General features: G+C 34.8%; 1 protein-coding gene and 2 long non-coding RNA genes across 3 annotated transcripts; 1 reads left to right on the top strand and 2 right to left on the bottom strand.

Annotated features, from left to right (window-relative positions):
* Positions 1-1034: 1034 nt before the first annotated feature.
* On the bottom strand, positions 1035-1634 carry LOC119191097. The gene is made up of 2 exons (XR_005113378.1): positions 1438-1634; positions 1035-1111 (listed from the first exon to the last, which is right to left on the bottom strand). It is a non-coding gene; the product is annotated as an uncharacterized LOC119191097 (long non-coding RNA).
* A 433-nt stretch (positions 1635-2067) lies between these two features.
* LOC119191099 lies at positions 2068-3129 on the bottom strand. The gene is made up of 2 exons (XR_005113379.1): positions 2914-3129; positions 2068-2252 (listed from the first exon to the last, which is right to left on the bottom strand). It is a non-coding gene; the product is annotated as an uncharacterized LOC119191099 (long non-coding RNA).
* Positions 3130-12511: 9382 nt separating this feature from the next.
* Positions 12512-14326, top strand: LOC119191098 (leucine--tRNA ligase, cytoplasmic-like). The gene is made up of 3 exons (XM_037444978.1): positions 12512-12700; positions 13452-13820; positions 14059-14326. The coding sequence occupies exons 1-3, from the start codon at positions 12650-12652 to the stop codon at positions 14305-14307; spliced, it is 669 nt and encodes a 222-aa protein (XP_037300875.1). The 5' UTR covers positions 12512-12649; the 3' UTR covers positions 14308-14326.
* Positions 14327-14464: the final 138 nt, after the last annotated feature.

Raw genomic sequence — 14464 nt, forward strand, 5'->3', positions numbered from 1 at the left:
CATGTTAGTTTTCTACAACACGCGAATGCCAAAGTGCCTCATAAATATTCAAACATGCTAACGTATTGTATAACACAGAAAAAACAATAGTTTTATATCGATTGCAATGTTAATACATTACTATATATGTACATATAGGTAGTTATGCATTGACTCGATACCTACCATATGTTTACTAGCGCAGATTCTAGACCTGGTGAAGCTCAAGCAAGAAGTCGCATGCCGGCACCAGAGAACTTCGGATACAATAATCACCTTTACCTTTTACATGCACTGAAGTACGCAGGATCAATTTCGCCACAGCCACTATCTTATGTCGATAACCAGTTCTAGTCAACATTTTAAGGTCACTATTTTTTGTATTCTTTTATGTTAATGATGCACACTATCTATATTATATAATGAATGTGAGCCATGTCCATGGGACAAAGTGACGGCATAGATTAAGGATATATTATAGAAGCGTCTACAAACTTTTATGACTAGCTAAATGTTATTCTCAATTCAATATTAGTTACCCAGCTCGAATAACATTCCTACAATAGTGTAACATATTTAATTACGTAAAACCGAACTCAAAATGGAATAAGAAATTCTCGACTTATGAATATTAATGTTTGTTTTTTAAATTAGAATCTACTTTTAATCATTTTACTTTGTAGTCTTTAGAATACTGATATTGCAATTAAATATTTTACACCATTCTTGAATAATGAATAAATAATTATTAATAGTAAACCTATACCTTTAAAGTATATCCACTCTACATAATGTAAAAGAAAGCTAGTCTAATGCATATATGATAAGGAAAAGGAAATAAAGCATTCCATACATATATTTTAAAATTCTTTTATTGTTGAATTATTTATAGAACACACTTAATTATTGTAGTAACACCAACAATAAAAATGTCAATATGCCTAAACAGATGAATATATCTAGTTACCCTTCTCTTCGTTTGCCTTGCGCCGACGTTTCGTGGGTTCTCCAGTGTCTTGAGGTTCATCATCATTCTCAACTTGTACATCAACTGCTTTCTTCTGACCTCGCCTGCCTTTCACAGGCTTGTATTCAGGAACATCATCTTCCATCGCATCATCTTCTTTTGATTCTGTTTAATGGAAAATAACACATTACCTATGGATATTGATGGTCTCTATTGTGTATATTTTATTTAGACACTGGTAAATTTTAGAACGTCTTTGTCAATCCCACACAACATAGCAATAAATTTTTTTGATAGAGTAACCATGTTCATGGTAATTTTTTTTCAATATACAAAGTTGACAATTAAATATGTACCATGCAGCCTCATCGCACAGTCTTGTGTTAAATTAAAACATTCTTCAAAGTATTTAAAATAATTTGATCATAATCCGAATAAGGAGACACCAATCAAGAAAATAAAATATAATTATTTAAAAGAACTATATATACCTTTTACTTTATCTTCTTTCTTATTTATTTTTTCTTTTCTTAGACGCTGGTTCTTCTTCTTTTACCTCTTCATCATCATCAACTTCCTCTTTGGCCTGTGCTTTCTTGCCTTGGTTTTTCGACCTTTTGTTTCTTTCTTTTTTTTGGGTTCTTCTACTGGTTTGTCCTCTGCATCTTCATCAGCATCCTTTTCGCTTTCTGGGTCTTTTCAGCAGACCTGGCTGGCGCCTTTTCTACCTTTAGGTGCAGGAGGATCAGGCTTTGAATCTTCCTCCACAGATTTGTCAGATTCTACTTCCTCATACTTAGGAGCAGGTTTACGCCCCCCTTCTCTTCCAGTCTTAGGTTCTCTTCAACTTCTTTTTCCTCATAATCTATATCCTGTTTAGCTTTTCTGCCCCTAGCTGGTTTTGGCTCTGCCTTTTCAATTTCCTTCTTTGCTTGCTTTTTGCGACCCTACCAGAAGGTGCTTGTGCCTCTTCTACATGACCATTTGATTCGAATCATCATTTTGTTCAGTTTCTTCTGTGGCTACAGATTCTTCTTCAGCTGACTGATCATCATTAGATTTTTCTTCAGGTACTGACTCATTTTTCTTTCTGCCTTTTTGGCGGGAGGAGCACGTCTTCCTTTTACCATTTTGCTCTTGTTCATTCACATCATTTGCAACTTTCTTACGGCTTTGTTTTTTTTTCAACAATTACCATTTCACTGTCTTCTGTATCATTATCTGGCTCAGGCTCTTCAGCTGCTTTTGCCTTCCCTCTGCCCTTTTTGGGTACTTCATTTTCAGCTAATTTCACATCTGCAGCTTTCTGCAAGGACAATGCATATGTCTAATGCTAAATTTATTTAGTTTTATGAATGTATGTAAAAAAGCAACTATAATTCCATAAATATTCATTGTATTTTGCGTGTATGTGGCGATTATTAACAAAACGAAACCCAAACTGACTAAACAAATAGTATGATTATCAACATATCCCAGTTTACTAATGTATACATACGGTACATTGTTCAAATTAGTTACAGTTGCAAAAGAACACTTGCTTTTCTACAGCAACCACGTTCGTATATTTTGGCGCCACGATGGGATAATGTTTTACAAAACTCGCCGTCCAAATATAACTTAAATAGTAGTTAGATCATTATTCAAATCAATCAATAATTATTTTCTTTGTAATACAAGATTATATTATGAACAACACTCAAAAACGGATAACAAGTTGGCAGCATGTGACTGTTACAATCGCGCCTTTCTGATGAATAAAACAATAAATTATAACCAATACTTAATTATTTAGCAGTCCAAACTAGGCTCTTCATCATGCAACGGAACTTTTATACCCGTTGTTCTATTAAAATGACGCATAAAAGCCACAATCCAAAGACGCGAATGTTTGCCGATAACAATGTGAACCAGTTTGGAGTGCTTACAAGAGGCGGAGAAGCGTTGAATCAATGAAAATACGTTACCTTTCCCTTCGCTGTCCTTGGAGCCATAATAATTAGAGTATTTATTAACAAAAAATCACCGACAACACTCTAAAACAAAGTAAATATCTTGCCCTGGCGGCTTAAAAATGCGTCTTTCGGCGAAGGTGGCGGGCGAAATTTCCGGTAAAATGACAGATACCACCACTGCCGCCAATTTTTTCCGTCAATTTTGTTCAGTTTTTGAACAACAATACAAAAGCGGGAATTTTAATACACTTTACATTGTTTATGGTTACTATTGTTGTAAATGTTCAAAAAATCTGAAAATTAAAATATGTCCTACGTTTTTTGTTTAAATATAAGCTGTAATGTATATTTCGGTTTGTGTGAGAATCGTACTAAAAATAACTGATAATATTTAGATATCTATATTATCTTCAGCTGCCGCAGCGCGTCGTGCTTCCCGCACCGAAATGGTTACTACAATTAGCACAGGGTACTTTATAGTTTGTAGGGCAAAATTGTATCTTTTCCCAAACAAATGTTTATGATTATTAAACATGATGCAGGGCCCGGAGTGAATTGTCTTTCAGGTATTAACACGGTGTAATGAGACATAAGGCTGATCAGGAAAAAATATCTCGGGTCACTGGGTTCCAATCATTGAATTTCTTTTATTGGGTATTTTTAAGAAACTGATTTCTTCAATTATGTAAGAGCGCATCCGTATTATGTGGGCCTAATAAATAATTGCACGCAAGCCGGCTGATCAACAGGCATTTTCTTAGAACGCGGAAAACGTGTCTAAGGGCGTCTTCAAATTAGTCGCGCAGAGCTAAGCGGCAAATTAAATTGCCTTTCACTTTAGCTTCGGTCGTCGGCGTGGTAGTAAACTAGTATTAATAATTAATTTAAGGCCAAAAACTAATATTTTAAGCTCACCCGAGTGCTATAACTCAGTAATTTCTAATATAAAATATGGAAGTGATACCATTTTAGAATGCTCATGAAATAAGGTCAGTCGGGGTAAGTGCGCCATAAAATTATCATAGCTGGATTCAATGCAAAACAATTTCTTTTTGTGCTGACTTAAGAATGTAATTTTATTAATTTAAGAATATTTGGTATTTTGTGATAACGACCTATAGCCATTCAAGGAAATCAGACTATAATTTAATAATATTTTGCTCAAAGTAAAAGATGGTAGTAGGCGCACTTGCCTCCGGAAATGGGGCAAGTGCGCCTGTGTAAAAAAAAGCGTCAATATTAAACATTATAAAGAAAACACTCATTTTAGTCGATTGAAAAATAAGTTTTACCCGCATTGCTCTTGGATAATTTTTTATAACTCAATATTATAACAAACTATGGTTATCAAATCAAATTCGGGGCAAGTGCGCCATATATTTGTAAACCAGGGCTTCAAAATATTTTACCCATTTTTTTTGCTATATGGATATGTTGTTATAAAGAAATGGTAGCTTGAATACGAAATCCATTTTATTTCTAAAACTAAAAACATATAATTATGTAGGAATTAACATTTTGAATGCATTATAACTCAAAACTTAGAATTTGACCTTATAACAGTTCTCATTTCTTCTTTGTAAAACGAACCATTTAAAACAAACAAATATCCGACGAATTTACTAATATATCTTTTTATTTAAGTCGGCTCAAAAAATACCTTGAGTACAAAAATGATGTGTTACATTTTAATAATAATAAGTCATATTAGTAAAACTTATTCTCAAAAAGGTTGGTAATATATGGTTTAGGGGTAAGTGCGCCATACGACTATTAACTGTGGCGCACTTGCCCTACTGACAATATTTGAGGTGCATTTTTTCGCATTGCTAAAAACCTTTATTTTAGTATATACAGATAAAATTCGGGCAGGAAGTTAAAATAAAAGGTTTAAACTATGTACTCACCTTACTGGTTTACAGAAATATGTTAAATATTTTAAAATATTTGATGTTATCTTTCACGGGTCATCTCTGTTTACAGGTCTAAATGACACTTAAAATAAAATGGCGAATAAAACGTATTAAAATGAACAGAGCCATTTGTGTTTTTTTGTGGAACTGCATTTCAGTTAGAAGCATAGATATAAGATTGCGATAATTGTATAACATCGATAGTTTTCGATTTTTTTAGGGCAGGTGCACTTACCCCGTCGGCGCACTTGCCCCACCTGACCTTACTTATCAAAATTTTTACACAACTACTTAATCACCCATGCTGGAGATTAAAAAGATTGTGCTGTTAAAACTTTCCATAACTGTCTCGAAAATTATTGATCATAATGACCAATAAGTTAGTTAGTAGGATATATTTTATATCCGTCCAGATAGTGACCATCGTACATAAGGTGTTAAAATTCTCCGTAGTGCCCACGTAAGTGTGATGCGTTTCGGGATCAGTCCGTATATACCCGATTACCACAGGCCGGCATTGTTACATCGACTCTTGAGGGGTAATCATCTCTTGCCAGTCGATATTCTATTGGACTCCCGTCCACTTACCATCAAGTGCAGTGTGGTCACTTTGCCGTGCTCGTATAAACAAAAAAGTAAGAAACATGTGTAAGTACTTGATTATGTGTTTACAAACACCATTAATCAATAATCCAAGAGAAAAAATTAAGTTAACATTTATTTTGTGGTCATGGTGTCCATAACCGTACAAGGGTGGAATATTATTCAAAATAAGAAAAAAATCTAAATCGACTTAGTTATTTAAATGGTTTTTTTCCTGATCCGCCTTACCCTCCATAACTACTATAGGGTTGTCCATTCCTTTCAGGCACCCTTTATAAGTATTTACTGTGTCTGTTTCAATAGCGTACTTGTATTTTTCTGTGGTCTCGGGTTTGGGTCCTAAGTCGGGCAGTAATATTGGGCTTTTGTACTTAGTGTCAGCCCAGAGACTAGAATTTATTGTATCCGATATGGTGATAAGTTCACAACTTCTGAGTAAATGCTACGTTCACATTCATGTATAAATATGCTATTAATAAATGGTTATAAAATGACAACAATATACACTACATATCTACTTTATGAAATAAATATACCTCTGAAACTAAGACTCGTAACGGAATACACTCAGACACGTAAGACTAGGCAGTATGATCAAAAGCCTATAGCCTGTCCTCTGGACGACAAAAAAGTAACTTAGAAAAGCGCGGGAAACTTGGAAATAGGCGGACGTGTTTTTTTTTAATCTTGATAAAAAATAATTAATTTTGTAAATATAAGTTATCAGTAGGGTTAAATTTTCTGTATATTTTGTAGATTAGTGTTTTTAGTTTAGTTCATCATTTTTGGTAAGTTTTTGCATATATTTAAACTGTAGAATAGTAAGGTCTTATGAATTTGCCGCCTGATCCGGGGGCTTAGTCCCTCCGGCGGGCAACTTTGTCACAATTGAGACTGAAAAGTCACATAATTATGCCTCCGAGTCGGGTATGGAGACAGATGCATCTGCATCAGCCCGGCCTCTAAAAAAGTCGCCGACATGTATGCAAGCGTTGCAATAAAAGACGTAAAAACACGGCTCATCTGATGATAACCTACATGGCTGTGATTGCGAAGATCTTTCTCAGACTAGTCAACCCCAATCGATTAACAAACTTATTACCTCAGAAACCCCGATTCCCGCGCAAACTGTAGGCAGGAAAGTATATGATGGTTCGGATAGTGCGCCTTTTGTTATTCACGTACAAAAACATATTATTCAGGACAATGACTCTACCACTTTGCATCCACTTTCGTTTGGGAGATTCCTACAACGTAACAATTTTAAAAATATTATTAATGGTAGTGTTAAGAGGATAGGCAGAAATAAAATTTCTTTGGCTTTTTCTACATTTATTGACGCCAACTCTTTTATTACTCATGAAAATCTGTCTAAATTTAATTATAAGGCATTCATTCCGTCTTTTAACGTAACTAGAATGGGTTTAGTGCGTGGTGTGCCAGTAGAGTGGTCTCCGGAAGAGATAATAGAAAATTCATCTGTACCAATTGGTTGTGGACCTATTTTAAAAGTCCGCAGATTAAACTTTAAAACTTAGTAGGCGGGCTCTATGGTGTGGAAGCCCTCTCAAACCATTGTATGCACATTTGATGGCCAAGTTCTTCCAAAACGAATTTTTATGTCCTACAATTCAATGCCTGTGGACCTTTATATTTACCCTACTATACAGTGCTTTTATTGCTGTCGGTTTGGGCACACTAAAATACAATGTAGGAGCAAACCAAGGTGTTACAAATGCGGCGATAGCCATACTGGGGACTCTTGTGACAGGGATGAACGTAATGCCAATTGCTGCTTATGCTCAGGTTTTCACTTTGCTACTAGTAAAGTATGTCCTGAGCTCTCAAGGCAGATACAAATAAAACCTATATGGCCCAGAACTCTGTATCTTATGCAGAAGCCAGTAAATTGCTCCCACCAGTGACTAAATCTTTTGCTGACACCCTTATATCTCAAACTCCCAGAGAAATTGAAACTTCTTCACCTATTACATTCAATCAACATTCTTCAAGTTATAAAAAACTGTTTTCGCAAACCTCAGCCCCCCAAGAGCCCTTCTAAAGGGTATAATAAGGAAGCCCACAACAATATTTTAAAAGAATTTAGAATTCCTGAGCCCACTAACGGCTGTGCCATCAATGAAGTACTTAAAGACAATACTGTAAAACAATTCAATATCATGGAATTTATTACGGCATTAATTAACCTTTTATCCTCATTTAACATATCACCGTCCAACGCTGCTTCACTTCATAGTCTCATTTCTTCGATATCACCCCAAAATGGACAATCAAGTTCATTTAATCCAATGGAATTGCCGCGCAATAAATAAAAAAGTGATATTATTTATTTAATAAATAAATACGAACCTTTAGTTTTTGCCTTGTGTGAAACATGGTTCAAATCAAATAATATATTTAAAATTAATGGTTATACAACAGTAAGAGAGGATAGACCAGATGGATATGGTGGAGTAGCTATACTTGTGAAGGATTCAATTCCTTTCACTGTGGTTTCTCTACCATCACACAGTGAAGAAATCTCAATCATAGCTATAATTATAAATAAAACATGTATTATATCTGTATATATATCTCACCCTTCTCATTCTTCACTTAATGAAATTAACAGTATTCTTTCCACACTTACTAATCCTTATATACTGTTAGGTGATTTTAACTGCCATCACCAGTCATGGGGTAGTTCAACTTCTAACTCCTATGGGGAAGAACTACTCAATATATTTGATACACATAATTTATGTATATTAAATTCTGGTTCCCCACACGTGGCAGTGATCCGAAGTCAGAACAATAGCGCAATAGATTTATCTGTCTGCACTCCTAACTTTGCTTCTCGTCTCACTTGGTGCACCCTTCCCTTAACATATGGTAGTGATCATTTCCCTATCAAAATATCTTTTCCATTCCCAATCCCACATTCACAACCTAGAATATCTCACTTAAAACACAAACTTCCACATAGTAAGAGCAGCACTTGGCTAAATTATAAAAATTATGTTGACAATCAGCTATCTTCTCTTCCAATTGTCAATAATGGAAATGAGCAGGATTGTGCAGAAGTATTAGCTAAAATTCTTGTTTCCGCTGCAGATGATGCTTTCCCAGTAAAAATAATCATTCATTTAGGAAGATCCCAATGCCTCCGTGGTGGGACTCGGAATGCACAGCTGCAGCTAAAAACGTAAAGAAGCTGAAATAGAATATAGTTTAAATATGACCCAAGAAAACTTCATATACCTCTCTAGTATCATTACACAGACTCGAAAACTCTATAAACTGAAGAAAGAGAGAGTTGGCATAATTTTTGCTCTGTCATTTCACCGAATACACCCCCTTCAGCTGTTTGGCGTAATATTAGGAGATTCCGGTCTGCATTTTCCGACCACACTACTTCCCGTATCCCGGATAATTTAGCAGGTGAATTTATAGATACATTAGCTCCTCCCTGGGTACCTCAAGAAGTTACTTTACAACCGGTAATTCGTGTGGAATCCAATATAACCTCTGATGACACGTCATTAAAAATCCCTTTCAATATTGAGGAATTGAAAGGTATCCTTTCTAATACTGTAGACTCATCTCCAGGTATCGATGGCATCCCATACTCATTTTTATCTAATGCTAGTCCCACTGTTCATTCTTATTATTTATCTCTTATCAATTCCGTAATGACAACAGGAAACATTCCTCAGATGTGGAAACGTCATGTGGTGTTGCCAATTCTCAAACCTAGTAAAATTCCGTCTGATATTTCATCATATCGTCCTATCGTTCTCAGTCCGGTTCTAATGAAAATAGCAGAGCATCTTATTAAAATCGGCTAGAATGGTACATAGAAAATAAAGACTTACTGCCAAAAACTCAATACGGTTTTCGAAAAGGAAAAAGTACATTCGACTGTTTAAGTATTTTTACTACAGATGTTCGTTTATCCTTCTCAAAAATTGCTCGACAGTTGCTGTATTTCTAGATATAAATGGGGCTTATGATAACGTCATATTATCTATCCTGCATAAGAAATTACAATCACTCAGCGTTCCAATAAATCTCTCAAATTTCATAATAAACATTTTACATGATCGTACGGTTAGCATTTCAACTACTCAGCAACAGTTAATTCGACATGTATGGAAAGGGCTTCCGCAAGGCTCGGTACTTAGTCCTTTGTTATACAATATATACACGTACGACTTGGACCGCTCTTTAATAATGATGTTCAAGTTTTACAATATGCGGACGACTTACTACTATATTATAGTTCCCATTCAGTAGAACACGCTTGTTTTGTTTTTAAACTCTGCTCTTCAATCTCTATCGTTATGGCTTCTCCAAAACGGCTTAGATATTTCCACTTCTAAAAGTGCAGCAGTTTTATTTTCCAAAAAGGAGTCCCCAAACAATAAACGTTATTTACCGTGATACTCCAATCCCAGTCAAAAATAATTTTAAATATTTAGGCGTAGTCTTGGACTCTAAACTTTCTGGTACTTCACATTGCGACTACGTTGTTAATAAGGTTGAGCGCCACATTAACATGCTAAGATGTTTATCTGGTGTGTGGTGGGGTGCCCACCCCCATTCATTAAAACTTGTTTATAATGCTATAATTAGAAGCATTTTTGATTATGGTTCATTCTTGCTGGAACCAGGTGCAGCTTATTCTTTTAAAAAATTAGATAACCTTCAATCAAAATCACTACGCATAATTACAGGGGCAATGAAATCTAGCCCTATTAATGCATTGCAAGTGGAGTGTTGTGAACCTCCACTATGTCACAGGAGGCAATACCTTGCTGATAAATACTTATTTAAAATTATTCAATTTTCCTCCCATCCCCTCTTTCCATTACTGGAAGCTCTGTCTAAATACTATTCCACTATACCTAGTCATCGTTCCCGTAATCCTCCATGCCTAATTATAAGTTATAAAAAAATCTTTTCCATCCCGGCCCCCACTCATCGTTTTAATAAATTCCCGCTCTTCAACAACTGCTACAACTCGTTAATTTTCTCTCCTAGTATAATTTATGACTGTGTTAATAAAACTGCGCCCAATATAAAAATCTCATTCAACGCATTTCTTGAAGAACGTTTTGAGGGCTTCCATTACCTGTACACAGATGCTTCTAAATTTTCATTTTCGGAATGTGTTGGCATTGGTGTTTTTCACTCTCAATACAAGATCGTTCAAAAAATTAAGCTTCCTCCGGAATCATCTGTTTTACTGGCGAATGTTTTGGAATACTGAAGGCTATAGAATATGTTCTTTTACTTAAATTAAATAAAGCTGTTATCTTTTCCGATTCGCTAAGTGCTCTACAAGCCATCTTTAAATTTCCTTTTAAATATAACGGTATTTTGCCAGTTATTCTCCAAATAAGAGAGTTGGCGCACAAATGTATTTTGAGGGGATACTTATTATATTTTGTATGGATTCCTAGTCATTCTGGAATCCACGGCAACGAAACCGTCGACAAACTAGCTAAGGATGCGGTGCAAAGTGGTGACTTATTTCCATTTAAAAACTACAGTCAAGACTTACAATCATTGCCGAAATTTTTCTACGAGACTCTTGGAAAGAAACATGGTCATCTAGTTGCATAATGAAGGGCCGCTACTACTCCGTCATCCAGCCTCAGATCCCAACGAAACCGTGGTTTTCAGAGTTAAGTTTGACAAGGTCGAGACTTCTATTCTTATTCGTATTAGGCTTGGTCACACTTGTGTCCCTGCTCACCTCGCCAGACTCAATATAGTAAACAGCCCTATGTGCGTTTGTGGATCAGATGTTGGCGACTTAAATCATATTCTGTTTTCTTGCTCTCAATTTGACCGTACATCTATGATTTGCTCCCTTCTAGACCTTTGTATTCCTTTTCCATCTTCTATCCTCTCTTTACTTAGTACAAATAATTTTTCTGTGTATAAATGTATTGCATCATTTTTCATTAAGAACAATATAAAATTGTAATTATTTCATCCTCATCCATCATTAGTGTTATGTTTTTGTAAATTGTATTTTTTATTTAATTTTTATTTTATGTAAGGCATAGTTTTTCCTTTTTCCTTTCAAACCCTCCTGATATCCTCTTTTCTAAATTTCTTTACCAGTCTTAATTTTATATCTCAAACTGTTTCCCTACCTTTGTCCTATGCAAAACCGTCAGCAAAGAAACATAAAATTGCAATCTCAAGCTGCGCAAGCCAATATTATGAATATTTGCATCAACTTGTCTTTGGCTAAATGCACTAGACGTGCGAAGCCATGAAGAAAAAAAAAAAAAAAAAAAAAAAGTAACTTACTCAGCTGTCACGTTCTATATAACTGTCATCTATCAATTGAGTGAAGTGCGGCAACGGGCAAATGCAACGTGTATATATATTTTATAAAAAAGCAATAAATACACCATAAATCATAAAATAAGTAGGCCCTAAAATGGTTAGTATTGCCCATTCCATTGATTAAATGTGTACTTATATTATAAAAGTATTTACACGACAAAAAAGCGATTATAGTTTCATATCGAGTCCATATGATAAACATTTTTGGGTTATTTTTAAAACCCATAAACATTTAGTACAATTTTTTTATTATAATCTTATCTTTAATAATACCAGGTAAAATTACATTACTAAATAGCTAACTACCAGGATACTTTAATGTTATAATTTCCTTAGAGTTCTCATCTATTTTAATTGCATTCAAAATAAAAAAAACTAGTAATGAAACATATTTAATATTATCAATTAATTGACATGTATACTTATAACTTGCAATAAAGTTCACGTGTTTTTATAGAATGATGAAATATATATTAATAAAATTATTTTATAGAGTATGTCGCATTCACATTATTTTTCTAAATTATTACATGTGTGTGGCTAAAGTGAAACATCAAAAGATCAATCTTATACTTATTTATTTATTTATTTACTATGTATATAGTAATTAGTAAAACTGTATTTTTTACCATTTATCAAATAAATACAAAGTCTTTAATATTTTTTATAGTAAAAGTATGTTAAATAAATGTATTATTATTCAAGGCTGCACTGGACCCGCGAAAGGCACCTTTAAGGTGGAATATCTCCAAGAAATCGAGAAGAAAGTCCAAGAGAGATGGGATAAAGAGAAAATATTTGAAGTGGAGGCACCATCTGATGGAAAACCGCATGAAAAGTTTCTTTGCACTTTCCCTTACCCATACATGAATGGCCGCTTGCATCTTGGTCATACATTCTCACTGTCAAAGTGTGAGGTTGGTATTATGTTTAAAATTTTATTTGTGTACAAAAATTGCATACATTCTATCAGTGGCGAAGGGTGAAAATTTTCAAAAGGGAACCCGACGAAATATTTTTTTCTACAGTTAACATAATATAATACGCTGTTCACAATAAATAAAAATCAGTAAAATATAATAATACTTAATAATTTCCTTCTAACATATTATGTCTAGTCTCTAAATTTACAAAATAATCATATATTTTGAACATAGGTGCCTAAAAGAGTCCAACAAGAATTAATAACGCACAAACACTAATTATACATTCTAAATTATTAAAAATATTTCGCGCCAATAGCTCAACATGAAGCCGCGAAGTTCTTCGCGCACGCACACATATATTTTTACGTCACTTCCAAAAGATTAGACAAAGACAAAGCGCTGCGTGTGAAAGAGACAACAATATCGCGAGGGAAGCTATGCGTGGCCGGGTTCACTTCGAACACTATAAGGCGCGAGCACTGCGCGCGAGTTACGATTTCACGAATTGACATGAACGACAGATATCATTGAAGTATTGATTTAATTTAATAAATTTAAGATGACTTGTTTGAATATACTTACTATTTTTATTCTAGTTATTTTGTTATGTTTTTCTTTTATTATTTTTAATTAATTTAGAAAAGGTAACCCGGTAGGAATCGGCTTGTATGGACACTTCGCCACTGCATTCTATATTAGTTTGTATATAATATTACTTTCTCAACTCTATGGTTCATTTCAGTTTGCATCAAGATATTATAGACTTAAAGGCCGTATGGTACTCTTCCCATTTGGCTTCCATTGCACAGGAATGCCCATTAAAGCTTGTGCGGACAAACTCAAGAGGGAAATGGCTTTATGTGGATGCCCTCCAGTTTTCCCTGAGGAAGAGGAAGTGGCAGTGAAGGAAGAAGACATAGTGCCTAAAGATAAGAGCAAAGGAAAGAAAAGCAAAGCTGTGGCGAAAACTGGTGCAGCCAAGTTTCAATGGCAGATCATGAAAAGTATTGGCATATCTGATGAAGAGATCAAAGAGTTTGCCAATGAAAGTTACTGGCTGGAGTATTTTCCTCCACGAGCTGTAGATGATTTGAAAAGAATGGGTATTCATGTGGGTATAGCAAGTAAAGTAAAGATTTATAGATTGACTGTTGTCTAAATAATGGACTCGATCCCCTGTGTCTCTAAATCTTTTTCCTTAACCCTATTTTCCTTAGTTTACACACACCATGCCTTTTTAATAAAATATTGGCTGAACACACCACAGTATAAGTCACTAAATATGTAGCATTGTTGTGTTGGATTTATTTAAAAGATTGTTTATAACCTTTTATATCTGCCTTCCCTAGGTCGATTGGCGGCGTAAGTTTATCACTACAGATGCCAATCCATTTTACGATTCATTCATAAGATGGCAGTTTTACCATCTGAAGGATCGTAACAAGATCATGTATGGTAAACGGTACACTATATTCTCACCGTTAGACAAGCAGCCTTGCATGGACCATGACAGGAGCACTGGTGAAGGTGCAGGTCCTCAGGAGTACACTCTGATCAAAATTGAAGTCCTAGACCCACTCCCGGAGAAACTTAAGTGAGTTTTGGTTGTGATTAACTTGTCATATTAAAACTATATACAAACGAATAATCATTTGTACCCCTACCCTGTATATAAATACAGGGTCAATTTGACAAATACATATGAGTTTCTTAGCGACGTAGATGTGGTATTAAGGTTGTGTAGAATTAAATGAA

The sequence above is a fragment of the Manduca sexta genome, unplaced genomic scaffold, assembly GCF_014839805.1.
Source record: "Manduca sexta isolate Smith_Timp_Sample1 unplaced genomic scaffold, JHU_Msex_v1.0 HiC_scaffold_1030, whole genome shotgun sequence".
NCBI classification, from domain to species: Eukaryota; Metazoa; Arthropoda; class Insecta; order Lepidoptera; family Sphingidae; genus Manduca; species Manduca sexta.

Bases quoted from the DNA above. Each gene is read 5' to 3' on its own strand.
- LOC119191098 (XM_037444978.1), top strand. From the start codon at position 12,650: ATGAATGGCCGCTTGCATCTTGGTCATACATTCTCACTGTCAAAGTGT. The intron at 12,701-13,451 runs GTTGGTATTATG...GGTTCATTTCAG, and splicing joins TCTCACTGTCAAAGTGTGAG to TTTGCATCAAGATATTATAG. The intron at 13,821-14,058 runs GTGGGTATAGCA...TGCCTTCCCTAG, and splicing joins TGAAAAGAATGGGTATTCAT to GTCGATTGGCGGCGTAAGTT.